Consider the following 17,167-nt stretch of genomic DNA (forward strand, 5'->3'; position numbering starts at 1 on the left):
CTGCACATTAGCCAGTAATAAACTGGGTAACGGTGGTCTGTTAGTGCGCCGTCTCAGTCGAACCAGAACGCCAGATCTTCTCCCTCTGCGTTGGCGTTTGCGGCCTCCAGGGCCAGAGAACAAAGGCGTCTCAGGTGAGATGAATGGGGGGTCTGCGAACGCAGCGTCCGTGTTGCAAAACTTGAACTCCGGAAAGTTATAAGAAAGACCGTCTTTTATGTCCAGTAAGGTTTGTCGGTCGTACACAAGGAGACATGTGCTAGTCGTGAAAAAATGAAGGAAAAGTAAAATTAAACACAGAAAACAGCTGTTGCTTGGGGGAGCTCGCGACGAGGCTGCCATACTCGGCGCCATCTTGTTATTCCACATACTGGACTTGTGGAATACCAAGAGATTAACTGCAGCAGTTTGTGCATTTTTTTAAGAAGAAAGATTTGGTTTAGGTCGTGTTTTTGTCTTTGACAAAGGAGTGGGTGCGGGACTTCACGTGTGGAACATGGTGATTTAAAGCTCAGACAGTTTTACACCTACTGATGCTCTTAATCATTAACAAACAACCGGAAAGCAGAGCGATGATTAACCTTCATGTTTACCTGAGTATTTTCATTGTCACCATCTAGTTTTTTGAAAAATGGTTGTGGTGAGAAAGGAGCAGATCTGACTGTCTAATGACTTGCCAAGAACAAGGCTGAAGCTTTGAATTAACCACATAATTTTTTTAAAGACCATTTTCTGTTGGCTATGAGCTTAAACGAGCGACTGAGAGCTGTTTTATAAAGTCTACCTCACTTTTTTCTAGCTTCTGGTCTACATGTTGAGAAAACGCCCGTGACACAGCTAACCTAGACAAAGTCCAGACGCTTTTCATTCCAAGCTCCTTAGACTACAATGACCTGGATAACTGAGAATGTTCACAGACATACAACTTAGACACTGCACAGATCATGTTGATCTGGTCTATATTACCAGGATGTGTACGCATTTACTGACACCTCAACTTTCACATCTCATCACAACTAACACATGGTGTCTGACCTCAGATACTCCAGTGTACAATGTGGACTCTCCAGAAAACTGCACAGCTGCTTCACTCCTGAGTCCTGCAGCTCATTTCCAGTCAGGTCCAGATGTTTCAGATGGGAGGGGTTGGATTTCAGAGCTGAACCTAAATGAACACAGCTGATCTCTGACAAACTGCAGGACCTTAGTCTGAGTTTATAAAAGAAAAAAAAGGAAAAAATATCAAAAACACAACAACAAATTTTTCTAAGTAAATATTTTTCAAAAAGGTTCTTTTGACATGAAATCTCACCAGATATCGATAACAACGCATCCAATTCACACATGAAAACATACCAAAACTGAAAATCTTAGAAATATGGTATCTAACTAGAGTCTTACTCTGGATGGCATTATCTGTGCCTCCAGTAATGCTATGAGGAACCTTGGATTCATTTTTGACCAGGATATGTCCTTCAACGCACATACTAAACAAATATTTAGGACTGCTTTCTTAACAGGCCCCTTATTTTATCTTAATGACCTTATATTACCATATCAACCTATTAGAGCACTCCGCTCTCACACTGCAGGCTTACTTGTTGTTCATAGAGTATTTAAAAGTAGAATGGGAGGCAGAGCCTTCAGTTTTCAGCCTTCAGTTTTCAGGCCCAATTTTCAGAGATCACGAGCTGATCTCGGACAAACCACAGAGCTCCAATCTGAATAAAATTAAAAGATTAACTTTTGTGATTAAAATCATTCAGTGTCTCATAACGTCTCCAGAGATGAAAAAGATTCAGAAGGCGGAAGTTTTGATCATTCCAAACAGCTGAGGCCAACAGGATGGAGGTTCAAGCAGTCTTCAAGATACCTCAACATTTTTCTGATATTTGTATCTACAGTTCACGTAACATGTGGTATGCAAAAATTCAAATGGATGTATTTTTAAGACATGGAAATGTGACTCCAGACTCTTTGCCAAATCAAACTTCCATACCATACCAGTGGAGTCGCAGGATAACAACTAGCATTAGTGCTACTGACCGGTAGGCTGTTGGTGAAAACTGTGATACTAACAGGAAGGCATAGATGACAGAGGCCAAGAAAAGTAAGAGAGGAAGTAACGTGAAAGGGAAATAATGAACACAGAGACGGAAACTCCGTGAATCGCTACCTTATCATGGTGGAGGGGTTTGTGTGTTCCAGGGATCCCAGGGGCTATGTTGTCTGGGGGCTTTTGCCCCCTGGTGGGGTCTCCCATGGCAAATTGGTCCTGGGTGAGGGACCAGACAGAGCGATTGAGAAGACCCTTATGAAGAGAACATCGATTGAACAGTTTACCCTGCCCGGGATAGGGTTACCGGGGCCCTGCCCTGGAGCCAGGCCTGGGGAGGGTGCCCGAGGGCAAGCGTCTGGTGGCCGGGCCTTAGTCCATGGGCCCATCCTCCCACAGGCCCACCACCCACAGGAGGCGCCATAGGGGTCGGGTGCATTGTGTGCTGGGCGGCAGCCAGGAGCGGAGGCTGCCAAGACTGGCAATTGGGACATGGAATGTAACCTCTCTGGTGGGGAAAGAGCCTGAGTTAGTGCGTGAGGTTGAGAGGTACCGGCTAGATATAGTTGGGCTCACCTCTACGCATGGCTTGGGCTCTGGAACCAGTCTCCTGGAGAGGGGCAACTCAGTCTGGAGTTGCCCCTGGTGAGAGGCAGCAGGCTGGGGTGGGTATTCTAATATCCCCTTGGCTTGATGCCAGTACATTGGGGTTTTTCCCGGTGGATGAGAGGGTTTGTTCCCTGCGCCTTAGGGTCGGGGAACGGGTCCTGACTGTCATCTGCGCTTATGCACCGAGTGGCAGTTCAGAGTACCCAGCCTTCTTAGAGTCCCTGGGTGGGGTACTGGAAGGTGCTCCACCTGGAGACTCTGTTGTCCTGCTGGGAGACTTCAATGCTCACGTGGGTAATGACAGCGAGACCTGGAGGGGCGTGATTGGGAGGAACGGCCTCCCTGATCTGAACCCGAGTGGTGTTTTGTTATTGGACTTCTGTCCAAATCACAGTTTGGCCATAACTAACACCTTGTTCGAACATAAGAGTGTCCATAAGTGCACGTGGCACCAGGATGCTCTAGGCCACAGGTCGATGAACGATTTTGTAATCGTATCACCAGACCTGCGACCATATGTTCTGGACATTTGGGTAAAGAGAGGGCTGAACTGTTAACTGATCACCACCTGGTGGTGAGTTGGATCAGGTGGCGGGGGAGGATGCTGGACAGACCTGGTGCACCTAAACGCATAGTGAGGGTGTGCTGGAAACATCTAGCAGAGGCCCCAGTCCGCGAGATCTTCAACGCACACCTCCGGCAGAGCTTCAATGGCATTCCCGAGGGAGACAGGGGACATTGAGTCCGAATGGACCATGTTCAGCGTCTCCATTGCCGAAGCAGCTGCATTGAGCTGTGGCCCCAAGGTGGTTGGTGTCTGCCGTGGTGGTAATCATCGAACCAAATGGTGGACATGGTGGAACTGTTCGCAGCCGAGTGTGAAGCAGCGAGAATGAGGATCAGCACCTCCAAATCTGAGGCCATGGTTCTCAGCCAGAAAAGGGTGGAGTGCCCACTCCGGGTCAGGGATGAGTTCCTGCCCCAAGTGGAGATATTCAAGTATCTCGGGGTCTTGTTCGCGAGTGATGGGAGAAGGGAGCCGGAGATCGACAGACGGATTGGTGCGGTGGCTGCAGTGAAGAGGGAGCTGAGTGTAAAAGCAAACCTCACCCTATGGCCACGAGCTGTGGGTAGTGACCGAAAGAACGAGATCGTGGATACAAGCAGCAGAAATGAGCTTCCTCCGAAGGGTGGCTTGCCTCTCCCTTAGAGATAGGGTGAGAAGTTCAGCCATCCGGGAGGGGCTCAGAGTAGAGTCGCTGCTCCTCCACATCGAAAGGAGCCAGCTGAGGTGGTTTGGACATCTGACAAGGATGCCTCCTGGGCGCCTCCTGGGGTTGGTGTTCCGGGCATGTCCCACCGGGAGGAGGCCCCGGGGCAGACCCAGGACATGCTGGAGAGGTTATATCTCTCGGCTGGCCTGGGAACGCCTTGGTGTTCCCCCGGAACATACACACACATACATGTGTACAGACTAGAACACAAGCACAAAAACTGCTCTGAGATGGACACCACCGAAAAAACAACACAATGGTGAATTGTGATGGCCAGGCTGAAAGTGTTGGATTCGGCAAGCTCCAGATAGAGAAAAATCCTGAGTGCCTTCCAATCACATCACTAACTCACTCCACAGATAGTAAACAAATATATTACTGAACATTTGAACACAAGGTTGAAACTGATTTTAAATTTTTTAAAAAGACAACTACCTTGTAGTCTGATAGTAACTAACAGCTGCAGGCAGTGAACTGACCTCAGAGCATCCAGTTTACAGTTTGGACTCTTCAGTCCAGCACACAAAAGCTTCAGTTCTGAACCATCCAGGGTGTTTCCACTCAGGTCCAGCTGAATCAGACTGGAGGTGTTGGATTTCAGAGCTGAGGTCACACATTGAAAGTGAGACTCTGACAGTCCACACCACCTTAACCTGTGATGACACAAACATTACAACAAAATAACCCAGCTGGACACTTCCTGTTGGACATTGTGCTCTGGACATCAGTGCTTCAGCTGATCTGACTGACATGAAACAGGAATCCTCCTCAGTCTGTCGGTTTGCTCTAACCCCACGCCTGACTCCACAGACTCCTGAGGCCATCTCCATCAGAAAAACATTTTAACTGTGACTCAGGATATTTGACTGAGTTCAGCTCAGTGACCAGTTTGTGAACTCTTGGTTCTTTCTTTAATTTTATTGATGTTCTTTCTTGTGGTCCCGATGTTCTCGTCTTTGCCCCCCTCTGTCTTCTCTGTGATACCTTCAGTGTTCCCCTCTCACTCTTATCATGTTTCTGTTGAGCTTCACATCTCCCTATTTATTTCTTTTCCTGTTTTACTTTGATAATCACTTTTCTCACGTGTCTTGTTTTGTGCTCTGTCCCTGTTTACAGTTGGACTTTGGCTCAATTTGGTCTGTTTGTGACAATAAAAAAAAAAAATTCCTCAGTTTTTTTCTTTTAGTCCTGCATTTGGTCATCTCCACACCTCATCCAAACCGACCTCTTTCTGTGGAACATCTGTGGAACATTTAGTGTAACAAATGAAATGAACTACTCAACAGTCAGACCTGACCATAATTCCCTATTAAAAGAATTCAATATTTAGAGATAAGGACAGATGATTGTGTGAACTTCAACATTGACTTCTACCTTCTGAAAAACTTGTGAACACAAACCAATTCAACCAGGCTTTGTAATGAAATAGGACTGATTTAGAAACTGTTTTTCTATGACACATTTCAGGAGCTGGGGTTGGCCTTTACACTCTACAGCTTGTTAACAGCTTGACTTGTACTGCGTGTAACCGGGTCATAAATGACATATTGTTATAATTACACAAAATGTGTTCTAAACCCCAAACTGTTATTGGTATACTGACTTTTAGGACCTCCAAGCTTTGGAAGTCCTTGGAGGCCTTGGATTTACTTGTAAGTCTTTCTTTTTACCTTTCGTTGTCAGACACAACGCAGGAACACACATGTGCATAGAGACAGAGATCTGCACTTACCGAGCCTTTCTGCAGTTCCTCACAGCTGGAATTAATCTGCGTTGTCCATCCACCGATGTGTTGTACTTCTTTAGGTCCAACTCATCCAGAACGTCCTCTGACATCTGCAGCATGAAGGCCAGAGCTGAGCAGTGGATCTCAGAGAGTTTCTTTGATCTGTTCTCTGACTTCAGGAACTCTTGGATCTCCTGATGTACTGAGAGGTCGTTCATCTCCATCAGACAGTGGAAGATGTTGATGCTTCTGTCAGGAGAGATTTTATCACTGTTCATCTTCTTCAGACTCTTAATGACTCTCTGGATGGTTCCTGGACTGCTCTCTGTCTGACCCAGCAGACCTCCTAAGAGTCTCTGGTTGGACTCCAGAGAGAGGCCATGAAGGAAGCGGACAAACAGGTCCAGGTGGCCATTTTTACTCTGGAGGGATTTCTCCATGACTCTCTTGAGAAACAGACACTCGGATGAAACTTCATCATCATCATCATCATCATCATCATCATCATCACCACCATCATCATCACCATCATCAACATCAGATAAAGAATCAAATAGATAATCCTTACAGTCTTTCCCCACAAAATTCTCCAGCACCTCTGTTTTATGTTCCCAGTCTTTTCCCAGGAACTCTTCCAGCACCTCTGTCTTTCTGTTGGTGAAACAGTGGAACATGTAGACTGCAGCTAGAAACTCCTGAATGCTCAGATGGACAAAGCAGTAGACTGTTTCTGAAAACATGTCATACTCATCAGCTTTAAAGATCTGTGTGAACACTCCTGAGTACACTGAGGCTGCTCTGATATCGATGCCACACTCTGTCAGGTCTGATTCATAGAAGATCAGGTTTCCTTTCTGCAGCTGATCAAAAGCCAGTTTTCCCAGAGACTCAATCATCTTCCTGCTCTCTGGACTCCAGTGTGGATCTGTGGCTTTATCACACTTGATGTTCTTTGTTTTTAGGTGAAATAGCACAAGGCGTAGGTAGAGCTCTGTGAGAGTCTTAGGCAGATCTTCACTCTCTTTGTTCTTCATGACAAACTCCAGAACTGTAGCAGTGATCCAGCAGAAGACTGGGATGTGACACATGATGTGGAGGCTTCGTGATGTCTTGATGTGGGAGATGATCCTGCTGGCCTGCTCCTCATCTCTGAATCTCTTCCTGAAGTACTCCTCCTTCTGTGGGTCAGTGAACCCTCTGACCTCTGTAACCGAGCCAACACAGTCAGGAGGGATCTGATTGGCTGCTGCAGGTCGTGTGGTTATCCAGAGGCGAGCAGAGGGAAGCAGTTTCCCCCTGATGAGGTTTATCAGCAGCACATCCACTGAGGTGGACTCTCTAGGGTCAGTCAGGATTGTAGTTTTGTGGAAGTCCAGAGGAAGTCGACACTCATCCAGACCATCAAAGATGAACACAACCTGGAAGTCTTCAAAGCTGCAGATTCCTGCTTCTTTGGTTTCAGTAAAAAAGTGATGAACAAGTCCCACCAAGCTGAACTTTTCCTCTTTCAGCACATTCAGCTCTCTGAAAGTGAATGGAAACATGAACTGGATGTCCTGGTTGGCTTTGTCTTCAGCCCAGTCCAGAGTGAACTTCTGTGTTAGGACTGTTTTCCCAATGCCAGCCACTCCCATTGTCAGCACAGTTCTTACTGGTGCTTTTCTTCCAGGTGGGAGTTTAAAGATGTCTTCTTGTCTGATTGTTGTTTCTGGTCTGTCTGGTTTCCTGGATGCTATTTCAATCTGTCTGACCTCATGTTCATCATTGACCTCTGCAGTCCCTCCCTCTGTGATGTAGAGCTCTGTGTAGATCTCATTCAAAAGGGTTGGGTTTCCTGCTTTAGGGATTCCCTCAAACACACACTGGAACTTCTGTTTCAGGTTTGAATTGAGTTTGAGGTGACAGGCCTGAAGAGTCTCTGGATGAAACAAAAACTGTCAATAAGATCATTGCCTGTAGAGTGGTCTGCACAGTATGAGGAAAAAGTTATTCAACTGCATCTATATGTGAATGTGACTTAAACCCAAGTCTACAGTTATGAAGTTATGACTTCGAGCTAAACTGATTTAGTATAACTCATAAACAAATCACTGTGACACACTTATCCCTGGAGTCATTCAAAGAAAACTCAGTGTAGGTTAGAAGTTCATGAACCAACAAAAACTTCAGTCAACAGTTAAAAAGCTGGAGTCCAGACAACAAAGCCAGATAACTGCATTGGTTAGAGCTGCAGTGACTTATCAAACAAAGAAATATCCTCAAACATTTTGAGTTTTTTATTTTTAGGGTCTTTTAATGCATTTACTATTTTCTTAGCATAGAGATTACACTTTACAGTTGGTAGAAGCTGTTAAATAAGGGAATCAGGATGATTCTTCCTTTACACATCAGCACAGAGGACAAGCGAGGACCCCAGGCCCTCCCTTTATTATTAGCAGAGACATAAGAACCAAAGCAAGGTTGACAGTCTGGCCAACAAACAGCTTGAGTTGAACAGCCCCCAACCAGGATTGTTTATTCTTTTAAGACCTTGTCATTCACTTGTCATACCAGATACAGCTATCATGTTAGCAATTAGAAAGAGAGACTAGTAAAAGCTGAGGAAGGTGGTCATTCAGCACATGTTCCCACATACGACACTGTGACGGTTTGTTTAGGTCTTCAGGGTCTGATGGAGTAAATCCTTCCTCTCAGGGTGAGTCAGGTCTCTCTCCTGACAATGAATTTTTTACCATTAACAAATTAGTTATGTCACAAACCACACAAAGTAAACTCTCTAACAATCCATCCACCATCTTCCATTTATCTGGGTCAGGCCCTCCAAAAAAGGGAGATGGGCCCATCCTCCTGAGAGCTAACCACCTGCAGGAGCCACCGTAGGGGTCAGGTGCAATTTGTGTTGGGCAGGGTCCAGGAGCGGAGACCCTGGCGGACTGACTCCCGATTACCAAAATTAGTGATTGGGATATGGAATTAACCCTCTAACCATCAAATGGAAATAATCCAATTTCAGTGTCTGAAACGAGGAAACTGCTGGGTAACTACTGGCTTCTTGATTTTCACGTTTTTCAGCTCATTCATGAGGAGGTTCATGTGTTTTCACCAACCACAAAGACACAATTTTCATATCAGTGTCTTTGCAGATAACAAACGTGGATCAATCAAAAAGCAACAAACTTTAAATGAGATACAGAAATGTCCAGAGAAATGTAGCTCTGAAGAGAAAAGAGGATTTGTAATTAAAATATTAAGTAAAGGGTTCAATATATTCACAACAGAAAAAAAACTTTATTTACAGTTAAACACACACACAGTTAAATCTCTCAGAATTGAAGTAAACTGAGCAATAAAACCATCATAACAACAAACAGAGCTCACCTGGCTGCGCAGATGGCTCAAAGGACAAATGCAGCTCAGAGGAGAGAGTCGGATCTATGGTCTGAAGATGTCTGATCATTATCCTGGAGGCAGTTCCTCCTTTTTTCTTTACTGTGTCAATCAAGTCACGAGCCTTATCTGCTGTGACCGAGTTCCCCTCCACTATTGATGCTTTCTCCAGATCATTCAGGACACGGTCCGTTACCAGAGCCTCCAGGAGCTGTGTGACGATTTCTTTTGAAACCCTCCAAACAAAGCTGCACCGTACCCTGCTGAGCTCATCCTCTACAGGAAAAAGAGACATAATAAGCATGCATCCTACCTCACTCTTTGAAGGAAATGACAGCTACGATTGGTCAGTTTGAGCTTTGTGTGTTTCTGTGTTAATGTCCTAAAATACTGAGCTCCTACCTGCGGATGGAGCTGATAAAGCTGGCTGGTCTGGTTCAGACTCCATCTTTGATCTATGACAGAATGCGGTACAGTGAATCAGGATCAGCTGGTCTCATATCACTTATTGCAACACATCATAGCACCCCGGTTTCTGATGGAATCTTCTGTTTACACACTGCAGTGAAGTTATAGCACTGAGAAAACCTGCGGCTGATGTAGAATTACCAGTACTGGCTAGAAATATTTGGGTTCACCTCAACAAACAGGTCATGTTAGAAGCAGTTTCTTGGATTAAGGCTGGACTCTGTTCTACTTTCTCTTTCTCTCTTTCTCTCTTTCTCTTGTTGAGAGGCAGCGAACAGGGGTGGGTATACTTTTATATATATGGCCCCAGCTCTGTGTTTGGATATTGGGTTTCTCCAGAGGATGAGGAAGTTTTTTCCCTGGACCAATTAACGGGTCCTCATTGTTGGTTTTGCTTTGTACCACAAACAATAGTTCAGAATACTCAGCCATCTTGGAGTCCCTGAAAGGTGTTTGGGAAGAACGATCTACCTGATGTGAACCCAACTGATGTTCGGGTATTTGTAATCGTATCACAAGACCTGCAGCTCTACACCTTGTACACTCAGCAAGTGAAGCTTGGTTTTCACTTGCTACCTAGGGGTGAGATGGACCAGATGGTGGAGAAGGCCTGGCCCATTCAAACATACGAGTGTCGGCTGGGAGCATCTGGCAGAGGTCCCAGTCTGGAAGAGCTCCAAGCTTTAACAGCATTTTAAGGGAGTTTAGGGACACTGAATCCTGATGTACCATCTTCCAAATGTGGTATCTAACCCGGGCCGTTTTTCCATTCTCAAGTATGCAAGTCCATTCTTCATAAGTTCACATGGGAGTCCAGGCTTTCCGAGAATGCAGCACAATCATTCTACAATTGGAGCAGCGGTGTACTTCATGACATCAGGAGTTTTTACTGCCGCCCCCTCTGAACTGTGATTAATATTTGGAATGGAAATTACACATGATGTAGTTAAATCTTTTTTTTTTAAGTGACTTTGACAAAATTGGCTTTTCTGTATTGTCTGTTTCATAATGTCTAATAAACTTCATACAGTTAAACACAATCACTACATGACTGAAACACAAGCTTAATCCATCTTAATAAACATAGTACACATGTATGCCTGAAACAAACAGGTGAGACGTTAGAACGCTTTTATTTCTATTTTAGTAAACACTCAAACCTACAGCACACAGCTGCTGGGGTTTGGAAGAGAACTGAACAAATATTTCAAATATAATGTGATCATTGTTGGAGCACTTTTCAGGATCTCCACGTATTACCATGCTGTTTTTGTTCCCAGGGAAAATGTTTCCTCGTGAATTTTTAGTGTTAGATTAAATTCAGTTAGCTGTTTAAATAAGAACAGAACATTTAACATCAGGGGATATGACAGAAATATACTGACAGCTCTCCAAGTATGATGTCAATATTAACCCTGGAGAACCCATGGGGTCCAGATGAACACATTCAACTTTTGGGGATTAAAGGTAGAATGGGAGGCAGAGCCTTCAGTTTTCAGGCCCCTCTTCTGTGGAACCAGCTTCCAGTTTGGATTCAGGAGACAGACACTATCTCTACTTTAAGATTAGGCTTCAAACTTTCCTTTTTGCTAAAGCATATAGTTAGGGCTGGACCAGGTGACCCTGAATCCTCCCTTAGTTATGCTGCAATAGACGTAGGCTGCTGGGGGATTCCCATGATGCACTGGGTGTTTCTTCTTCACTCATATATTAACAGACCTCTCTGCACTGAATCATATCTGTTATTAACCTCTGTCTCTCTTCCACAGCATGTCTTTATCCTGTCTTCCTTCTCTCACCCCAACCAATCGCAGCAGATGGCCCCGCCCCTCCCTGAGCCTGGTTCTGCTGGAGGTTTCTTCCTGTTAAAAGGGAGTTTTTCCTTCCCACTGTCGCCAAAGTGCTTGCTCATAGGGGGTCATATGATTGTTGGGTTTCTCTCTGAATCTATTATTGTAGAGTGGGCCGTACAATATAAAGCGCATTGAGGCGACTGTTGTTCTTGTTATTTCAGGCTTTATAAATAGAACTGAATTGAAAATGATTTGCAGTCACTTAGAGGACCATGAACCCCTCTGTACCCCAAAGTATTCTGCAGTCTAAGGCGAGGTCATCTGTCCTACAGCTAACTTGGGACAGCAACAGGAAAAGTGATGGAAAATGGAGGGATGGATTTTTGTATTTAATATATAAAAACTGAATTTAAACTTTCAGATTTTAATGAGCGCATCTTGAACTAACCCTCAAATAAAATATAAGATTTGTGTCACACAAGGCAACTCAAGAGTCTGATGTGACTGTTCCTGAGTTTAAATCTGAAGGTTTTGCCATCAGCACTGAACTCTGGAACAACCTGCTCGAGGACAAAAGCCTTTCAGCATCAGCTGCTTGCTTTGAATCAGCTCTGCTCTCATATGTGGACATCTGCCCTGTTGTGACTCAAAAACCTAAATCAACCTCAGTGAGTGTCAGTCATATTCAGTAGAGTTTGTTTCTTCCCATTTTAGTTTGAGAAAATATTTTAATCAACAAACTTTACGTTTCGATGTTGGTTTTATGGGACTTTTTATTCCACTTAGCTTTGCTCTAAATCCTAAAGGCAGGATAAGAAGACCCGAGCTGTGGGGGAATATTTTAGAAGGCTTTTCCATGACTTTGGCAGAAAACAGCCTGATGTGGAGGAGAACTGATGAGGGCTGAGAAGTGAAGCTTAGACAGTTGGACTATTTCACAGTGTGAGGCTGGACGTGGGAGACGTTCATCTGCTCTCCAGCAGCCTGAAAGCGGACTGCAGACACAGGCTGTTACATCGTTCACACATCAGTATGTCAGATAAAGAAGAACCTCAGAGGGGAAGTGACGTGTGCGTCTCTGCTGCTGATCCAGAGTAACTTCTCCTTTATTCAGACTTCCTGTGACTGACGTTTGTCTCTAACATCCTGAAGCGTGCAGTACACACACAGAAGTCACTTTGACAAAGCTCGGCATCTTTAGAGAGCTTTGATGCTGATTCACTCACATCAGCAGGTCACTGCACTGGATGGAAAACACAGCATTAATGAACATGTCCTCCTGTAAAGGACACTTCAGTGTCTCCTCTGCTAAAGGAGGCAATAAAGGAAGCACTGAAGCTCCTTCCTTTAGTTTTTGAGAATTCAAATGGCTCCATCCGTGGCTGCAGAGACTTCAGGTCTATTCAGCTGTTATCTGGTTTTAGAGGGGCGGAGTCTTTATCAGCACATGTTATTAACCTGACCAGTGGGTGGAGCCCACAGGTTTTATGACTTGTTGTATCCTGAGGGGTGTGAGGTTAATGTGTCAGTGAGGCGTAGCCTTCACACATAAATGCTGTACACATACAGAGATTCATGCAACGCCTTTACTTTTGAGTTATATTTACATGTTCAAAATACAACTATCCAAAAGCACCATGGTAACGGATTCTGAACAGCTCACCTGGTCAGGAGCAGGCGATGTGCAGCGTGCTGGTGGGATAAACCCGCCTCCGTCTCAGAGAGAAGAAGATCCTGATTTCCTCATCTTGGTCATCAGCTGCTGGATCTGTGCTCCTCCCCTGTCCATTTACAGGAGTCAGATGACTACATAAGAGGAAGTGTGCGTCTTGGAGACATGAGCGCTCTCAGGTGACGATGTCTGTATTTGATCATCAAACCTGTTTGTTTCTCTAACTCCAGCTTCAGCCCACAACCTCAGAGCTCCTGCTCACCCTCACAGACCATGAAATGCCCCCGGATCCACCCAGGCAACAGTAAACCAGATGTTGACCCACAGGAAGTGAGGAAACAGGAAACATGGCGCTGATGTGACAAGAGAATCTTACAGAACCAGAGGTGCCGATTTCTGCTGAAACTTCATGGCTCTAAAGGCGGCGCCGTCACGTCTTGTTCTTCACTTTTCTGACGCCTTTCATGTTTCCACACTGCTGCACGCACCCACCCACCCCCACTCGGTCTGTACAAACACAACTCCAGCTTTCATCACAGGAGGGCATGAAGCCCGCTTACACAACCAGGCATCACAGGAAACAGAGCCAGTCATTACGAAACACATTAAGTCCCAACGACAGCTCACACAGCAAATACACTGAAACACTGAGGTGGTCATGTGACTGTTGCTATGCACACAGAACAGAATGAGGCGAGAGCAACATGTAAAATATTTTATTTTTCTGTAAATGATTCTAAATCAGAGTCACCATATTTCCCAAAAACAAACATCTTCATCGTCACGGTTACGTCCAGTAATAATAAAAAAGGCTTCGTGTCGTCTCTGTACACATCAGCAGTCTCCTATGTACACGGCAGCGGGACTCGGCGCCTGAAGGCCGCGGTGACGCCTGCCCGACTCGCTTCACAGTCCGTCCAATCGGGATGCGGTGCCGAGTCAGCAACACAAACTGTACTTGAAACGCTGCAGCTGATTGGCAGTGGTGAGGATGGTGGAGGGCTTCTTAAACTCTGTGTGCAATTCTCTCATCTATGGTACACGTATTTACACACCGCCACGCCGGACCTCGAACGCACCGCAGGTTTAGAAAATAGCTTCATTCAGTAATAAATACAAAAAAACTCTTATTTTACAGGAAATTAACAAATGGAGGTGGGCGGGGCAGGAGTGGGGTGGGCGGGGCCAGGGAATAAAGTCTCTATTTTTCTTGTTTTTGTGTTTTAGTGCAAGTTAAAGACAACACATTCTATGATCTCAAATTTACATCTGTGCTCATTTTTACACACAATATACACAGAGGACCAGCCTCTTTAAGCCCCGCCCACTCTCCAACACAGCTACGCCCTCAGAAACAAGCTTCTGACCCCACCCATGCGCATATATAACCCCCACCCTGACCTGTTATCCCCATCATCAATATTATTATCATTACTTGTGTTATCAAAGCAATCACTTTCATTATTATCACTGTGTTGATATGAAGTTAAGCTCCGCCCACAGGGGAGGCGATCGACAGAGAGCGAGCTGCCTGTGTGTGTGTGTGTGTGTGTGTGTTCAGTTCATCCATTTGCGGCAGTTGACGGCTCCGCAGTGACACGGGATCTTATGCTGATCGTCCTCCAGGTCGAACTTGTAGTCGTAGCACAGCTGGAGGGGGAGGGGCAGTAATCAGTAACCACACACGCTCTGAGATGCTGACTGATGGAGGGCGGGCCTTACCTCTTCTCCTCTCTGGATGCGTCTGCAGGAGCTGATGATGATCTTGTTCTCCTTCTCCACAGTCACCACCTCAGTGATACAGTTGGGAGCACATGAGTGGTTGATGTACCTGCCAATCACACACAGAGACGGGTCTTTGACAGGTCAACAGACCAATCAACACTATTAAAAATTCCTGCACCCTGCTGGGATCCTTCATCAGGTTTTCACTTTGAGCTCTCTGAGTTTATCAGAACTCGGCTGGTTCAGGTATTTATCAATGCAGAGCCACCTGAGCAGCCGCCCCCCCCCGAACACACCTGAACTTGGGGCAGCCAAATATCCCAGAATGCATTTAGTCTGAAACTCAAACGTGGGGATGTCGGAAGAGAGCGGATAAAAATTTGGGACCGTGACATAAATAAAGTTTTAATGAATGTTGATAAGTAAATTTCAAATATCTGCTCGACTTATCAGGACATCACATCTGTAAGAAGTGCTCTGCTCTTTCAGAGACGTCCATTACCTCACCAGCTGTCAGCTGACCGAGAGGTCAAGGGTCACTAGAGCCAGTGAGAACGCCTCACTTACGGCACAATAACACACGAGGTATACACGTCACCAAGATAACATGTTAACTGGTTTATTCCCGATCGGCTCATCGCATGTGACTTTCTTACATCCCGTGTGATTTCCACTGCAAACATGAATCAGTTAAATTCAGAGGGGCAGTAAAAACACTGGAGCTGAGCTGTGATGTCATCACGTCACGCCTCAGCGGTTTGTGTCCTGGAGCGAGGACACTTTCAGGTGTGTTTTCCCAACACCATGAGCACTCAGAGCGAGGGCGGAGCTGCGACCCTTCCACAGCCCCGCCCTCACCTGTGAGCACCAGATGAAAGGAAAGTTTCCTCTGAGGAGTGTGAGCGCTCCACGACAGGTGAGGAGCTCAAATTGAGCTGCTGCTCACCCACAGCTTTAAACACCAGAACACCTGATGCGTCCCAGGAGAGGTGTTTCAAGTCCAACTGGGCAGAGACCCCAGGTGGACACACACACACCTCTTTACAATAGCCTCCTACTACATCTGAACATCAGGACTGTTTGATCACCTCCTTGCTGAAACAGCAGGGGGCGCTCACCTGAGCGTCTGTACAGGAAGGGCTCATTGGGTCAGGTGTGTGCAGGTCTGAGATCAGCACTGAACCGGTCTGAGCTGGACTCACCTGGCGGGTCCCCCGGTGATGGTGGCGTCGATCACGTAGTCGTTGTCGATCCGGAACATGTACACGCCGCGATTCTGCACACAGACACACAACACGAGTGAAAGACATGACCCTCTGGAGGTGAGACGTGCAGGCCCCACCCCCTTCACACAGATGTCACTGACTGTTTATGTTTGTGTGACATGTGAACGAACCAATCAGACGACAGCTTTCAGTCGACGTGACTCCGATCTGAACATCAGAAGTCGCAGACCTGTGTGTTACCTGTGATTCGTACAGCCTCTCCTTGCGATTGGCTACTTCACTCCTGATGATGGTCCCGATGTATTCGATGACCATGGTGCACTTCTCGATGTCTCTGGCGGCGTACAGTCCGAGACCCTGCGAGCACACACACAAACACAGTCAGCTTCCTGTCCTGCGTTGGCGGTCAAGTGTTCGGGCTGTGCTGCAGGTGACCCACCTGGATGCGGGAGCGTGCCAGGTACACATTGCTCTTCCACTCAGCCTTCATGCGGCGGTACTGCGAGGACTTGGAGTGGCGTCCCTGGTGAGCGCCGGCCACGGACTCGCCCGGAGACAGAGAGATGACGCCGGGGACGAGGCCCACGATGGAGCCCACCGAGCCCTGACACCTGGGGGCGATGCTGGCCAGCAGGTAGGGTCTGAGGGGGGAGAGGAGGGCGTCAGGCAGCTGTGGGTGCGCTTTACAGAAACCTGTGACGGAGGCCTGAGCAGATCTCTGTCCCAGCCACACTGATGATGTCACAACACAATGCAGAGCAGCTACACTTTGCCCCACCCGCCCGCCACTTCCATCAGCAGCTTGACACAAAGTGACATCATTGCTTCAGAGCACGTACCTTTTGGCCTGACAGGCTTTGGGTTCGGAACGGGCGGAGCCTGACGGGTTGAAGGCCAGAGGCCACTCCATGAGGGGGTTCCTGCCGTAACGAAAGGTGTAACGCTCACAGGCCTCCACGCCAGGTAACTGAAACACACAGAGAACAGGTGAGTCTGGGTCCCTGTTTGAAGGTGTGTGTGTGTGTGTGTGTGTGTGTGTGTGTGTGTGTGTGTGTGTGTGTGTGTGTGTGTGTGCTGGACGTACAGACTCTATGATTCGGGTCACCGCAGACGTGGTCAGACCAAACAGATCTTCTCCTTTCAGGTAAACTGGGAACAGCTTCAGAGTCCCGCTGGAGGTCCTCATCTGGGAGACGGGATCCAGGATCTGATCCCACACAGCTGCACGCAC

The 17,167-nt window shown here is 46.4% G+C and overlaps 2 protein-coding genes across 2 annotated transcripts in view; both read right to left on the reverse strand.

Moving 5' to 3' along the window:
- Positions 1-13,511, reverse strand: part of LOC102201104 (NACHT, LRR and PYD domains-containing protein 12-like) — a 47,107-nt gene extending 33,596 nt beyond the window's left edge. Inside the window, exons 1-7 of the mRNA XM_013915405.1 lie at positions 12,977-13,511; positions 9,455-9,507; positions 9,044-9,328; positions 7,455-7,583; positions 5,672-7,406; positions 4,419-4,592; positions 1,036-1,209 (exon numbers count right to left, since the gene is read on the reverse strand). Coding sequence (XP_013770859.1) covers positions 1,036-1,209; positions 4,419-4,592; positions 5,672-7,406; positions 7,455-7,583; positions 9,044-9,328; positions 9,455-9,500 — 2,543 coding nt within the window. The 5' untranslated portion in view covers positions 9,501-9,507; positions 12,977-13,511. The remainder of the gene's footprint in view (positions 1-1,035; positions 1,210-4,418; positions 4,593-5,671; positions 7,407-7,454; positions 7,584-9,043; positions 9,329-9,454; positions 9,508-12,976) is intronic.
- A 174-nt stretch (positions 13,512-13,685) lies between these two features.
- The window catches only part of LOC102200632 (histone-lysine N-methyltransferase 2C-like), a 23,330-nt gene continuing 19,848 nt past the window's right edge, over positions 13,686-17,167 (reverse strand). The window contains exons 42-48 of the mRNA XM_005751104.1: positions 17,021-17,157; positions 16,776-16,903; positions 16,376-16,577; positions 16,177-16,293; positions 15,913-15,986; positions 14,708-14,816; positions 13,686-14,635 (exon numbers count right to left, since the gene is read on the reverse strand). Of these exons, the coding sequence (XP_005751161.1) occupies positions 14,543-14,635; positions 14,708-14,816; positions 15,913-15,986; positions 16,177-16,293; positions 16,376-16,577; positions 16,776-16,903; positions 17,021-17,157 (860 nt within the window). The 3' untranslated portion in view covers positions 13,686-14,542. The remainder of the gene's footprint in view (positions 14,636-14,707; positions 14,817-15,912; positions 15,987-16,176; positions 16,294-16,375; positions 16,578-16,775; positions 16,904-17,020; positions 17,158-17,167) is intronic.

This window comes from Pundamilia nyererei, unplaced genomic scaffold, assembly GCF_000239375.1.
Source record: "Pundamilia nyererei isolate P.nyererei 1_Seehausen unplaced genomic scaffold, PunNye1.0 scaffold00299, whole genome shotgun sequence".
NCBI lineage: Eukaryota > Metazoa > Chordata > Actinopteri > Cichliformes > Cichlidae > Pundamilia > Pundamilia nyererei.